Raw genomic sequence first — 15,185 nt, forward strand, 5'->3', positions numbered from 1 at the left:
GAAGCGGCCGCGGGACAGGGATCGGCAGCGCTGCCGAGCTGAGGGGCCCCGCTCTCTGCCCGCAGCCCCCGGAGCTCTGACCGCGGAGTCACAGAATCACACAGGTTGGAAAAGTCCTTGGAGATCACCACGTCAGCCGGACCAGAGCACGGAGTTCCATGTCCAGTCTTTACTTAAACACCTCCGGGGACGGTGACTCCACCACCACCCTGGGCAGCCTATTCCAATGTTTAATCACCCTTCCTGTGAAGAAACTCCTCCTAGTGTCCAGCTTAAACTTCCCCTGGCACAGTTTAGGACTATGTCTTGTCATCCTGTGGTTTCAGTGAGACCTTGGGAAATGACTGTGTGTCTCTAGCACTCTCTGCTACCTCTCCCTGTTCCACGCTGGAATTATATCAGTAGTACACATACTGCTGGATCTTGATTTAAATTTGGAATTTTTTTGTTTGTATTCTTTTATTCCTCCTGTTGCTGTGAAAACCTCAGCTCAGTTACCTCGTGGATTCCCACATCCACTTTTAGTCATATCTATGAAAACCAGCTGTGCTTATTGTCCTTGTCAACCAGATAATGTCTGGTACTGTACACATGTAAAGTTTAGTAGAACCAGATAATGTCTGGTTGTACTTACATAAACTTTAGTACTGGGGAAAACTAGAAATGATGTGAAAGAGGCAGAGTACTGATCAATATGATGCACTGAGACCCTGGGTGTATCCCTGGAGGGATTTAAGACATGGATGTGGCATGTGGGAACATGGGTTACCGATGGGCTTGGCAGTGCTGGGTTAATGGTCGGGCTTGATGATCTTACATGTAATTTTCCAGCTTAAACAATTCCATGATTCTACATCAGTGATGATAATTCCTGCAGTTTCCTAATTAATACCTCTTCCTTTCAGAAGAAAGTAGGAAAAATAAAGTTAAATCTGCTGAGGCAAAAAGCAAGTTAATGACGCTCACTTCCACTGGAGTTACCTACAGAGTTCCAGCACAGCCATAATCTGTACTTTAAATCACCTCCTCCATGCTGATGTGGAAGCCTTAAAAAAATTCATGCAGTTTTCAACCCAGAACAGTCAAGCCCCGTCAAAGTCAACTGAATTCCTTCACCAAGTATTATCTGCCAAAGGGCAAGGCAAACATAGAGCTTGTAGTATTCATCAAGCCAATTAATATCCTTCTTCATCAGTTCATATTTCAAGTGATACAGAAGCATCTCACTGTTCCAAAGTATTTACTCTTCCCTTTGGGTCATACTTGCAGATATTTAAGGGCTGCTATTAACAGATCAGCTTTCACTTCAAGTGAACTGTTCCTGAAACCATTGTCACCACTAGAGTTTCCACTGGAGTGATTTTGGATTTGTCTGTATTCCAAGCTTCTCAAATTGCTGGAAAGTAAAGATTTACTCATAACTATAAACAAATAAAGGACAAAATTATGGGTCAACTTTAGTTTTAAAGTAAAGCCAAACAGCTCTAGCAAAAAGATGAACAAAGGACCTGGCAAAGGGGTTGCTGTTTTCTTCCCTGTGAGGAGCTGGGTAACATTTTTGCACAACCACCAATAATTTCTGGTTTATGCTATATAACCTTACTAGAGGATGAAAAGAGGCTGGATAGGGAAAAATCCCCGAAAACGAGAGCCAGAAGAGAATTATCTGAGGCACATCTGGCCTTTCTGCTGAGATGGCAGGAGGAAAACATGCAGTTTCTGTATCAACATCTAACTTTTTAATGCTATCTTTAAACCAACCTATTCAACATGATTAGGAATGTAACTTCCTCTAAGATTATTAATATTGTGCCTATTAGACCTGCATTTAAGAAAGAAAAGGGCATAAAATACACTGACAACTTTCTGGAAATGTTCACTGGACTAATTTGGTCTCCCTGGCTATCAGCACTGGCTTACACTGAAGCTACAAGTCCATTATGGTACTGTAGTAGCAGTTTGACAATAACAACCTAACAAGCATCAGAAGACAGCTGAAATGTAAGGGGACGTTTTACAAAATAATAAACACTCATCCCACACTTCTCTCTAACTCTACAGGATCCTCTGCAACTGATTTCAGAAGTTCCCTAAAAAACCGAGATCCTAAAAATTGCAATTAATGCCTTGAACATCATTCTAGATGTTGAATGATGTTCATCATGCTTAGAGCAACATTCTTGTACTGATTTAAAGCTGATTTCTCTGGATTTAGCCCTTACTAAGCAAAAGCATTTATCACTGTTTCTACAAGACTGTAGAACTGCACAGTCAGCTAAATAATAAATTAAATTGTTTTATTTAAGCACAGTTTTCCCATGTGAAAGTGCTGCTGTTTCTCAGGTATATTTTCATGGTACTGAGCACTTCCACCAGCATTTCTGTGCATGTGGGGAAAGAGTTCCAGCTCTCTTCTGCCTCTGTTCACACACTCATTCTGGGCCATGTCACTTGCTTTATTTCCAATGCTTTCTGTCACTGACAACTGCTGTTTTGGAGCACAGTGACACCTAATTATGTCTTACTGGGCCATTTCACCCAAAAAAGGCCTCAGTTCTTGAAAAGGTTTGTTCTGAAAGAGAGGTTTGAAAGCTCTGTAACAGCATTCTTTTATGCATGGTCTTTATATGTGGTATTAACAATTATATGGTAGTATAAGAACAGCTGCTTAAACACTTAAAATTAGGTTTTTCTAAAGAAAAAAAAATAAGAGTGACTGTTTGGCACAATACCTGTCTTAACTGCTGGATTTCAAGATGACATTTCCCAGAACGGATATCTGTCACAGAAGAAATTATTAATTTTTGAAAAAAGCATGTTCTAGTAATTCTGGAAAGAAAGACCATATTTAGGAGCAGCATTTAAAATTCATTTATAGCAGCAGCAATCTAGGGAAAATATTTTACATACAAATAGGCCAGTGACAAATGATACAGCTTTTCTTTTGATGGGAAAACATACATTGATCTCCCTAAGTAACAACCATTCCCATTTTAAATGGAATTAATTTTAAAACCTTAGAGTGTATAACTAACTGTCAGTCATTGTTTACAATAATACAGTAGCAAAATTTTTTGCTCAGAGCTGAAGGATGTAAATTTTATTCTAGACTTAGAGGGGATTTAGCTTTAAATCTGCCATCTCTCAACTGGCCTGACTTATAAGATGTTATCCTGGAGTACATGCATTATAGCTGTCACATATTCTTCATTCTGTTTTTACATAAGAATTTAAAATCAGAACCAAAGTCCATGGCTCTATGCCCTAATGTGTTCACATTTTACAGAGACTTTGAGGGTTCTGGTTCCCTGCTCAGGAGCTGTTTGTTATTTTAACAATTAAATATTTGACCACAATTAATCCATGGTGGAGGAACCAAAACCTGATTTTTGTCTTTCTATAATCAGATAACTGTCCCGACTACTAAGGTACAAAGTTGCACTTGATTTTTTTGTCAAATGAATTGCAATAATAATTTATAAAAAAACAAAAACTAAACAACTAATTTTCATTAGATTACTAACTTCACTCAAAAAGACAACTTTTCCAGGTGATCAGGGCCAGCAATGCAACAATTCAACTTGATGGAAAAGATAGATGCAGCACCACCTATTGGGGATGTGTTATACACACTGGTTATTACAGTTTTAAGAAGTACCAGAGTTTTGTTCTTCATTGTAATGACTTGGTTACAAGAAAAAAAAAAAAAACCAAGAAAAAAAAAAAGGCCAACTAGGAACAAAAAGAACTTCCAAAAGAGGAGATAAAAGAACCAAATACTATACCTGAGACTGTTCACCAAGAAAAAAAATATCTACATATCTTTTAAATACCTCCAAGGGTGCTGGCTGAATCCCTTCCCTGGGCACCTTTTCCAATCCCTTTCATGCAGAAATTTTTTTTAATAGTGAATCTAAACTTCTCTGAGCACAACTTAAGATCGTTTCCTCTCATCTTAGCACTTTATTACCTGGGAGAAGAGACCAACCCCTACCTGGCTTCAGCCTCCTGTCAGGTAGCTCCTTGCCCAGCTTTGTTCCTTTTCTTCAGACAGACTCCAATATCCTTCTTGTAGTAAAGAACCCAAATCTGAGTACAGGACTCGAGGTGTGGCCTCACCAGTGCTGTGTACAGGGGGATAATCACTGCCCAGGTCCTGCTGGCCACACTTTGCCTTTGGTCACTGAGAAGCTGCAGCCTTGAGAGCTGGAGAGAGGCAGCTTAAGGAGAGAAGAATCACCTCAGGAAGGTTATAAACAGCAATGAAACAGTTAAGGAAGGACAAGGAATGAGAAAGGAATTATCAACTTCAAGTCTCCTTGCTAAAGACCTCTTGAGTCAGACCACTTTGATGACCACCAGTGGCCTTGGTCCTGTTCTAACACTCAGGCATCAGCTCTGTAGTGTTCACACAGCTAATTCAGGGTGAGGTGCTAAGGGCTGACAGCTTTGTGTACAATAATGACGGATCTTGCTGATGTTTTCATCTTCCTTGACAATGCACAAGCACACGCAGCCAGATCTCTGCCACTGCTCTTCACCATCCATCCTCCAAGTGTAAAATATCCACCTCAGGGAAGTTTCATAGCCAAGTTGCTTGTTTTGTTTATCATGAAGACAGCCTGTGTGATCCTGCAACAGCTTGCTAGTACACAGCTGTATCATCATCCTAAACCTCACCAGCCTGGAAATAACTCACTACCCTGCAATAGCACAATACACACAAGAATGTAAGAGGATTTGTTGGGTTTTTTTAAGCCTCCATCTATTTGCTGTAGATTCATTCAGAACAGAGACTTCTGCTCCAAAAGGATGGCAATGTGTCAGACAGTAAAAGTACAGTTACAGGATCAGAGGTGAAAAGCACACACCACCTCAAATTTCTAGACCCTTGGTCTGCTTTATTAAGCAGCAATCCCGATCAGATACCTAGGCTCCCAAAAGCTTTAGGAAGCAGCAAAACTGGGGTTTCTTTTAGTTTTTTGCTTTCTTTTACACAGTGATTTGTTTTCATCAGAACTTTATTCTGGGCTCCTACAGAGCAGCTTTATCAGTGTCACTCAATAGATGCAGCAAGACAGCCATGAAGCAAGGATGCAGGCAAATCTCATTTAATTAACATCTTTGCCAACCAAAGCCTAAGCTTATGTGAATGTCACATTTGAATTTTAGGTCTTCATGTTTTATTTTTTAACAACCCATCAGCATTTCTAATAAATTTTAGCTTAAGGACTGTTATATCAGAACTGTTATAAAACCATGTCTATTAAACATATAATTTTGTTGACTGCTTGCACACTTCCTGTACTCATCTCCCAAGCTAGCAACATTTGCAAGTTTATTTGATTGAAGAGGAATCTTATTTCTCTGTTGCTACTTTTCAGTCAGATCATCATCTCATGGACCACTGGTAGCTCTGAGGGCTTTTGCACAGGACCTTGGCAGCCCTGGAGTGAGGAACGGACAAGCCAGGCTCATGCAAGTCCCCGTGAAATCCCATCCTCAAGCACACAGCAATGACAGAGGTTCCTGGATATTTAATCCCTCTGGAAAGGTGCATTTATTTGCTGCTTTGAGTTAGGTATAAAAATGTAGACAACTGCCCTGTGCCTTGAATAGGAAGTTTAAGTAAATGCTAAATTCAGAGCTGGTGACCCCACTAATAGGAATAAGCATCCACAAATTAAGCACTGCATCACTGTGCATTTATCATCTCCAGCTGTGAGTAGTGTTAGCTCTTTATTTAGTGAAATTCTCAGTTGTTTCTGATCCTTAGGAAGGGATGGATACAAGAGGTAAAGTCCATCTTCCCTACCTCAGGTTTCACTTGTAATGGTCTAATAAACCTGGGATTTCTATAAAGGAGCCCTACAAAAGCAGGCTGATGGATACACTTTGCTGGTAATAGAAACTTGTCATTTTAGGATTCTATGCTTTTTTTCAAGCATTTTTGCAATTTTTAAAAAAATTTTGCTTAAGCTCATTTTTGACAGTTTGACTTACTCGGTTTGCATTGAAAGGGACCTTTGAAAGTCAGATAGCCCAGCCCCACTGCCATGCACAGGAATATCTTAACCTAGATCAGGTTGTTCAGAGCCTTGTCCAGCTGGGATGGAATCCTGTCCCTCAGGCCTGTCAGCCACACCACTCAGCTTGGAGTCATCTGCAAATCCACTGAGGGTGCACCTGATCCCCCTGTTCATGAGTTTGATGAAGACTTTAAATCATTATGGTGCCAAGCAGACCTGAGGGATGTAGCACTAATCTCCATCTGGACATTGAGTCAATCACTGCATTGTGGATAGGACCATCCAGCCAATTCCTTATCCACCAAACAGTTCATCCATAAAATCCATCTCTCTCCACTTCCAGAAGGATATTGTGTGGGACTGTGTTAAAGGCTTTATAGAAGTGCAGACAGGTGACATCTGTAGCGCTTCCCTTGTCCACTCCATGTGGTCACTCCATCATAGAAGGCCCCTTGGCTGATCAAGCAGGACTTGACCTGGATGGAGCTATCCCAAGTCACCTCCCTGTCCTCCAGAAGAGCCCTAGCACACCTTTGAGGAAATCTGTTCCATGATCTGCCCAGCCACTGAGGTACAGCTCATCAAATGCACATCTGTCAAGAAGACAAAACCCCCCCAGAGAACATTTATTTTTCACAATCCAACGATGCATTTTGAGCAAAACTCTGGAATTTGCTCAGGCTCATCAGAATCCCAGAATCCCAGAACCACAGAACAGGTGAGGTTGGAAGGGACCATGGTGGCATCACCTGGGGCCACCTCCCTGCTCCAGCAGGGCTCAGGATTGTCCAGGCACTTCTGGAATATCTCCTGTCAAGGGAGACTTCACACCCTCTCTGGGCAATCTGTTCAGTGCTCCATCACTGCACAGGAAAGAAGTTCTCGCTCATGTTCAGGTGGAAAAAATTAGGGTACAGAGTTCTGTACTAAGGGTTTATTCTGCACCTTCTCTTCCCATTTTATTACATACACGAAATGGAGTGTTTTAGCGAGGCAGTGAGATCTGAAATAGTATTACATACACGAAATGGAGTGTTTTAGCGAGGCAGTGAGATCTGAAATAGTTGTGGGGGAGAAGGGCTTGTGCCAGGGAGGTTTCGTTTGAATCCTGGGAAAATTGTTTCAGCAGTTTTCCAGCCCTGGCGGGGCTGCGCAGGGCAGCGGTGGAGTCCGCATTCCAGAAGGGATACAAAAGCCGTGGGGGACCGGGTGGGCCTGGCAGTGCAGGGGGAGCGGCTGCCCCGGCGCTCGGCGCTGTTTCCCGTTTTTAGGAATGAATTATTTGTTCCCTGTGAGGGCGGTGAGGGAACGGGCGGGGGGAGGAAAAAAGGAGCGCGCGCGCGCAGCTGCCATGCGCGGCGGGTCACGGGGTGACGTCACAGATGACGTAACGCGTACCGCCATTATAAATCCGCGCCGCTGTGCCCAGCCCCTTTCGCTCTGCGGCGGCCCAAGGTGCTGAGTCCTTCGTACGAAGCTAAGGCCGAACCACCCGGCGACCAGCACCGCGCCCCGCCATGGCCTCCGTCTCCGAGCTCGCCTGCATCTACTCTGCCCTCATCCTGCACGACGACGAGGTCACCGTGACGGTGAGTGCGGCCGCACAAGATGGCGGCGGCCGCGCGGCATGGCCGCCTGAGGGGCCGCGCCGGGCCGGGCCGGGCGGGCTCTGAGCGCCGCTGTCTCGTTGCAGGAGGACAAGATCAACGCGCTCATCAAGGCAGCCGGAGTGAACGTGGAGCCTTTCTGGCCGGGGCTCTTCGCCAAGGTGGGCGAGAGGGGCCGCGGGCCGGGCAGGGGCGGCGTGTGGGGCTCCCCGCCACACCTCCCGCCCGTGTTAACGGGGCTTCGCTGCCGCTTCTCGTTCTCCGCAGGCGCTGGCGAACATTGACATTGGGAGCCTGATCTGTAACGTGGGAGCGGGCGGTGGAGGGGCTCCGGCTGCCGCCGCTCCTGCGGGTGGTGCCGCGCCCGCCGGCGGAGCCGCCCCCGGTAAGTGGCGGCCGTGTCCGACTGAGGCGTGGGGACGTGGATCCATGGGATGGTTCGAGTTGGGAGGTCCTTAAAGTTATCTCTTTCCAACCCCATGCCGTGGGAAGGGACACCGTCCTCTGAATCAGGCTGTTCAGAGCTCCATCCAACACTTCCAGGGATGGGTCAGCCACAAGCGCCAGTTAGAGAAGCTGTTTCCATGTGGTTTCTGCCATGCAGTATGTGTGTGTGAATGTTCTCCAGCAAAGCACACCCTTCCCTTAAGGAAGACTGACATTTCATATAAAGTCAGTGTACAGGATTAGTGTTGCCTCAGAAATAAGACTGCTCTTCCTGTACATCATCAGGAACACACAGGGCATCAGCGTGTCCTCTTAAAGTTTTTCAGGTTTGTTAGAAATTAATTCTGAAGGCACAAAAACACTGTGCTAGTAGTACAAACTCTATTCTTGGGCTGCTGGATTAGGTTGTTAGGACTGCTCTGGTCTTGACACTTGATACTAGTTGTTGCATATGACACCTTTTGTGACAAGTGCCTTCTCTGAGCTCATAAATTGGAAAATAAATTCCATCTCATTTCTTTTCCAGCTGAAGAGAAGAAAGAAGAGGAAAAGAAGGAAGAATCAGAGGAATCTGATGATGACATGGGCTTTGGTCTTTTTGACTAATTAGTTTTGTACCAGCCTGTAATAAAGAACATCTACTTGTACTCGTGTCTTTCAGGTGGATGTTTGTGAAGGGGAGAGGGTGGAGGATGGCCAAGTTACCTACAGCTCATTAAACTGCCTGTCATGAGTGTTCAGCTGCGGCTTTACAACTTCCCATCAGATTTTTGGTGTTTGACAAGAACAGTTAAAGCTTCTAAAGGCACCCAGAGCCTCTGGACAGGGGGGAATGAATATTCTCAGTGAGCACAGCATGTGGTGACAGCCTGGAGCTGCAGGATGGACTCGTGTTCAGCAAAAGGACTGAGGCTGGGCTGGTGCTGCAGCGCCTTGTGCTGTAACACCTCTGGTTAGGGCAGCAATGCAGCTCCCATGGTACCTGTGCAGGGGCAGCTGTGGCACAGCCAGAGGCATTTCACAGTGTTTGGATAAGGCTGCAATTGTCAGGTAAAGGGCTGAGGTTGTGTAAGGTACAACCTGGCCAGAAAATTGGGTGTGGGAAGTGATATAACACCTGATGGAAAGGAGCTACTTTAAAGGCATGAATTTTGTAAATAGCTTTTGAAGAGGACTTTTCCAGGGCAGTTGAACAAGGTAAGGTCTGTGTTCCAAATGAGTGTTCCAAAGCATTTGAGGCATTACAGAATTTCAGGTGTGTAAGAAGGGTGCCCAAAAGCACATTTTGTGGAAAGGGCTTGTCCCACATCTGGACCAAACACTGATGGAACTCAGCACTATCCCACCTTTTACATTTATGTAACAACTTTATGACAGGATGGTTGGTATTTGTATTATTAACTTGTTTATAATTTAAAAAGACACAGGTACCCAGGGAAGAATTCTTTTGCTGTGCACACAAATGAAATAATAAGAGTCAGAGTTTCACTGGTAACACCTTTTTAATAGGTCAAAGTAACTGTACAGTTCATTATATTCTTCCTGAGAATAATTTATATCCCTCAACAGCAAAAAGGGAGTGTGGTTTTTATTTTAACAGAACAGATGGCATAACTGGAAAACCAAGGAAAATCTAATTACACTGCTCTACTGTAACTCCTCCCAGGCAAGATAGACAAAAGGATGGGTTAGTTAACTACAGTGGGTTTAAAATAGTCATCATGGCTTTAATCTGTCTTTATAAATTATATAAAAATGGGGGACATGAATTGTTACAGATCTCCTCTAAATGCAGCTCTGAATTGCTCTGGTACAAAGCAGCATTTTCACTTCCAAGGAAAACAACATTGCTACAAAAGAACTGGCACGTTATCCTGGTGAAAAAGACGAGTCTTCAGTTGTGTCCTACAGCTAGTTCCAAACAAATGCTTCACACAGTCACGTGAAAGTAAAAGGCAGGAAGATGAAGAGGGCTTTAGTTTGTCTTGAAATGACTGAAGTCTTGAAAATATAGCTTTTTATTCTTTCTCTGTAAATCATGATTAGCATATTGCGACGTAAGTGTTCTAATAAAAAAAAATTCCAGTCTGGATAGTTCATATACTGTGGGCAAGAATTCTCAGCCCTGAGGTTTCCCCGAATTCTTCACAATATCTTTCTCCCATCTGCTGCTCCACCAGTTTTGGCTCCGAGACCGTGCCCCGGTGGCAGCTCAATGGTGGCAGCTCAGTGCGAAGCGTGTCCCATGCGATGGTGTGACCTGCCCTTTGCCCCAGCTCCGAGTGCCCGAAGGCTCCTGTACAAACCTCCCCTGCTGATAATGCCACCTTCTGAATCCAGCCCAGCTCGGCCCTACCAGAAAGACTTGGTTAAACTGTTGCAATGAGAGAACCAGCAGCAGTTGGTCAGGTCTGCTGAAGCCAGAGGCACTGGAAGGCCAGGACTGCACTGGGTTAATCCTCACTGCTGGTGGAAGGTGAAGAAACATCCTGTCGCAAGCAGAATTCCGAGGCTGATGACATCTTCCCTCAGTGCTTAGTGCGGTCTGGACTGGCTGATTTTCAGTCTGGCTTGATCAATAACATCCAGCAGGTTTTTGGCATCCACAGCCAGGGCGTGAGCAGCCGTCAGCATTTGCTTCTTGTACTCCTGCTGCAGGCTGGTCATGACGTACTGCTGGGCCAGCTTCATCTTGTTGATGAGCTCAGCCAGGTCCGAGTTCAGCAGCTTCTGTGCCATCTCAATCTGCAATGAGACAGCCCTGTCAGCCCGGGGGGGGGGTGCTTGAAACACTGCACTCACAGCAATGCCACAGCTCCTGCCTGATTCCTGACTCAAGCTGGGCCGTTTCTGAGGGCACCACGTGGAGCAGCAGGTGGAATTTGGCACCTGCTGAGCCACCCACTGTTAAACAGCACCAAGACCAAGCAGTGGATTTTAAACCACAACTTGGCATAAACAGCTTGTTGTGGGTCCTTATTAGCATCACTCTTTTTATTACTGAAGCAGTTCTAAAACATAGAGGTAGCTCTAAAAAATGAAACAAGAAGGGAGATACAGGTTGCTTAAGCACACTGCTAAGTCAGCATGAGCCTCTGAGCTGGCACTTGGAGAACCATTCTCCGGCTTTCTCAGTACCACACTCCTTCAAGGTTTTGGAGGAAAACTGTCTGAATTATGAACTTAATTGAAAGCTCTCAGTCACTCCTCATCCAGAACTACAGACAACCTTCCAGCTGCACCAAGCCCTGCTCAATTACCTGTTCAATGACTTGGTGTGCAAGCAAATGACAGGTGACATCTGCACTAAGAATTAACACTCAAATGATTCCCTGCCGTGGAATAATGGGATTTATGTCACCTTCCTTTGTGTGTCACCTATATCCAGTTTAAGCATCCTCACTGATACCAAGCCTAAGTCCATGCAGCAATTTTAATAAAATGCATTTAATGCAGAACTATAACCCAGGCCTTCAGACTGCTCAGGGAACTAAAAGGTGCACCTGTGCCAAGAAGGGAGCACCAAAACCTGTCCCAAGGGCCGAAGCTGACTGGGAGGGCAGTGGCTGAGCACCAGGGAAGCAGAACTCCACGTACCTCTCTGTGGGTGCTTGCAGGGAGCACTGGGAGGGTCTCATCTACTGTTGCCAGTAAAGTTCTTAGTGCCAAACCAACCTCCTAAGAAAAAAAATATTAAAGAAATAAACTTTAAGGACTTGGATTAAGCAGATGAGAGAATTTCAGGAGTGCAAATTAATCACCTGGATAGAGAGTTGATCATGCCTAAAGCACTTCAAAATCCCACCTGCAATTGTGTCTATCGCCATCAAAACAAGATGCCAAAGGGTTAATAACAAGTTTTTCTCACAGAAAGTGAAAATGTGGAGAAGACAGCACACTACTCAGCACCCTGGATAAGCACAGGCAAGCTGGGCATGAAGCAGTGCTGTCCATAACACTGGGCATGGAATCCAGAGCTCCGGACTCTGACCACAAGTCACCCACCCCATGAGAAAAGCTTTTCTACTTCCAGCTTTCCAGCAAATTTCTCCTACACCACTTGAAGACCTCATTCAGGGAAGAAACAAACCCTGACTTTAGGCATTGCCCCCGTACCTTCACCATGGGCACATACTCCTCAGGTGGAGCCGGCTGGATTTTACTGGACATTTCTATCACCGCCTTCACCAGCCCGGTGACGTTCTCATAGACTTTGTCATTGGAGCGGTCCAGGTTGGCCGTGGGAGGAGGGCTGATCTCCTGCGGCTGAATCTGCAAGCAGAGAGGAGCTGCTGGACCTCCCGTCCCCAGCAGATGGGGCTCGGCCGCTTCCCAGCCGGGACGGGCTCAGGTTCCCGTGTCCCCACAGCCCCCCCGGCTGCCCCAGCACGCTGCCTCCAGAGGCTGAAGGAAGTTCCTTTTCGTTCTTCTGACTGAACCTGATCTCTGAAATGACACTGGGCAACTTCTACCAGGGTTTCCCCAAAGACTTTCCAGCGTAGCATCCTCAATAGAGAAGGGAATAATTTGAGGAATAAGAGTTCTGAGTGCTTAACATGTCTCTGTGGTTCAAGTTCCACTGTGAGGGCAACAGGTATCAGGTCCCTCATTCCAGAAGGGCTTTTAGTGCTCCAAAATAGTGGCAGAGCACACAGTAACACACTGATATGTTAAAGAGAGAACTGGAACGAGACCATCCTTGAGATCCCTTCCAAGCCAAACTATTCCATGATTCTATGACATTATTATCTTGTTAGTGAAAATTTACAGCAGGTTAAGAAAAATGGTGTCACCAGTACAGGTGGGAAACATGGAATGCTTTTAGATAGTTGATTTCCAAGAGATCAGAAAAAAACTAGTAAGTTAAAAATCTTGTGATCTTTTACTCAAGCAAAACTTACAACAAGTTAGATATGTCTGGAATTAAATCCAAGGCAGACTGAAATAATCCCAGGTCTGAAATAAAAGAAACTTTGCACAATTCCTTTTTAAGATCCTCAGTATCACAAAACAGTAAAACTACCAAGCATCCCAGTTTCCTGCAGCTATTCCCTACTATGGCATGCCTAAGCAACAACTGAATGTAAGCAGAAAGTTAAAAAATTCCCGATTTCCTCCTGGATCTGAGATGGTTCATGGACCTTCAGCTCCCTACACTTGATTACTGCTGGCTCTCAGGGCTGGTCCTAGCTCCAGAAATGTTTCACTGCAAGCCCCTGATACACTGCCCTGAGGAAACTACGGAGTGCTTGGATGAGACTTTCTTTAAGGAAAACGTGCAGGATTCAGCACACAGTGATTTAATTTTGTAGCATTTCATTAAGTGGGTACCAACAGCTATTACAGATTCACTCTAGTGCATTGATCAGAAAATACCTTAGGAAAAAGCACACTGTAATTGCCTCAATCAGCAGGGAAAGGGTGTGATTCAAATCAGTTTCAGCAATCAAGAAGTTAAAACAGTAATTTGGCAAAGTCACATGCAAAGACATTTTGGAATAGGGCACATACACACACACTCACGCACTGCTTACCCTCCATGGCTATGGTTGAGCAGAATGTGGGGGGAGGTTAAAGAAATTTACCAAAAGAAGGGAAAAAAAAGAAAAACAATATTAATAAAACTCAGCAAGAAAAACAAAACAAAACAAATAAACCCAAAACATGTGTAGCAATCAGAGACCAGTTAAAAAGCCTGCAATGAAAACGCATCCTCTCCAGAACTGGCAGCCACTCATGTTAGCTCTGGGTCCTGTGTGACAGAACATCTACTGTGCACCCCTGTAGGCAGTGGAAGGGTTTGCCATGCACCCCATGCTTCCTCCTGACTAAACACACGGGCAGGAGATCATGCAAAGCTGGACAGGAGCAAGCCAGTCTGGCGAGTAGCAGAGTGGTGAGTGGAGCAGAGGGCCTGGGAAACCACCTGTCAACACTGCTGGTCCCTCTGCACAAACAGACCAGGACTCGATGCACTTAGGAAAAGTTTGTATTCATCCTTCTGAAACGTTTTGTTTAGGTAAGTCATGATGGGAAATACATAGTTATTTAACTGTGCAGGACTTGAGGACCTGTTCACAAGAACTCATCACTTCATTCTTGCTCAGGAACTACCAAGAACCCACATTCCAGATGATACCCAACCCTTGGAACTCTAGGCCCTAACCTTCCAAGACCATGGACATTGTGTTTCCCAGCACTTGGTTCCTCTTTGTTTATACCCAATATCAACACCACTACTCTGCAGAAGTCCTGAGTTTCTTTGTGGAACTGGCTGACTCTGCCTCACCCAGGAGCTCCCTGGAGCCTGCCCTAAAGGCTTCCAAGGGCAGGCAATTCCAATCCTCTTCATTTGTGTTCTCCCTGGAAAGGCAGTCTGAACTGGGTGTACAGAAAAGGGAGTCTAAAATGAACTCTAGAAGCATCTTCAGTTTAGGACTGAAGCCATTAACAAAGCTGTGCCAAAAAGTAATGGGCTGTTTTTTTCAAGGGGCATAAAACAATCCAATTTCAAGAAAAGTTTGACAGAAAAAAACAAGATCAGCCCTTCTTTCCTACTCAAAGAGCTATTTAATACACAAACCATGTTCACTTGTCATTACTGATGTCTCTGACTGCTCAGGTTTGTTTGTTGTCAAAAGAATGTATTTCAAAAACATTTTTTCATGTTCCAGCATCAGCATTTAGAAAGGAAATTTAAGAGAAGCCGAGTTTAGTAACACATCTGTTACTGCTTTTTGACGTTTTCTGAGGTTTGGCAGCTCATAAAGCGCTGGCATCAGTTTATAATAAATAATCCTGCTCAAATTCACTGCTGTTGGCTACTGATTCTTAAAGATTCCAGTAATCCTAGAAGAAGAGCAGGAGTGAGACAGGCTGGCAGTGGCTGGGATCAAGTTGTGCTGAACACACTGCTCTGATGTCAGGTTCTGAATTTCATGCTCAGATGAACTGGGCTTTTTCTGTATTTCCTTAAATCATGTAAAATAAGAGTCACTCATCCCAACTGCTGTGGCCTCCACACCATGGATTCCCACTCTTTACTACAGTCTTGGCAGGGCTGTTTCCTAGAGATTAGAAAGATGGCAAAGTCCCACAGGCA

At 44.7% G+C, this 15,185-nt stretch overlaps 2 protein-coding genes across 17 annotated transcripts in view; one reads left to right on the top strand and one right to left on the bottom strand.

The window, feature by feature from the left end:
* The first annotated feature begins 7,431 nt into the window (after positions 1 to 7,431).
* Positions 7,432 to 8,730, top strand: RPLP1 (ribosomal protein lateral stalk subunit P1). The gene is made up of 4 exons (XM_015617813.3): positions 7,432 to 7,618; positions 7,723 to 7,797; positions 7,904 to 8,021; positions 8,610 to 8,730. The coding sequence occupies exons 1-4, from the start codon at positions 7,547 to 7,549 to the stop codon at positions 8,687 to 8,689; spliced, it is 345 nt and encodes a 114-aa protein (XP_015473299.1). The 5' UTR covers positions 7,432 to 7,546; the 3' UTR covers positions 8,690 to 8,730.
* Positions 8,731 to 9,566: 836 nt separating this feature from the next.
* Positions 9,567 to 15,185, bottom strand: part of PTK2 (protein tyrosine kinase 2) — a 190,985-nt gene continuing 185,366 nt past the window's right edge. For 10 of the 16 annotated variants that reach the window (XM_033512470.1, XM_033512471.1, XM_033512472.1 and 7 more), the window contains 4 exons: positions 13,618 to 13,626; positions 12,200 to 12,355; positions 11,681 to 11,761; positions 9,567 to 10,828 (listed from right to left, as the gene is read on the bottom strand). In XM_033512470.1, the coding sequence (XP_033368361.1) occupies positions 10,619 to 10,828; positions 11,681 to 11,761; positions 12,200 to 12,355; positions 13,618 to 13,626 (456 nt within the window). In that variant the 3' untranslated portion in view covers positions 9,567 to 10,618. The remainder of the gene's footprint in view (positions 10,829 to 11,680; positions 11,762 to 12,199; positions 12,356 to 13,617; positions 13,627 to 15,185) is intronic. The other 6 variants (XM_033512468.1, XM_033512469.1, XM_033512466.1 and 3 more) reach the window with 3 other exon arrangements.

This window comes from Parus major, chromosome 2, assembly GCF_001522545.3.
Source record: "Parus major isolate Abel chromosome 2, Parus_major1.1, whole genome shotgun sequence".
NCBI lineage: Eukaryota > Metazoa > Chordata > Aves > Passeriformes > Paridae > Parus > Parus major.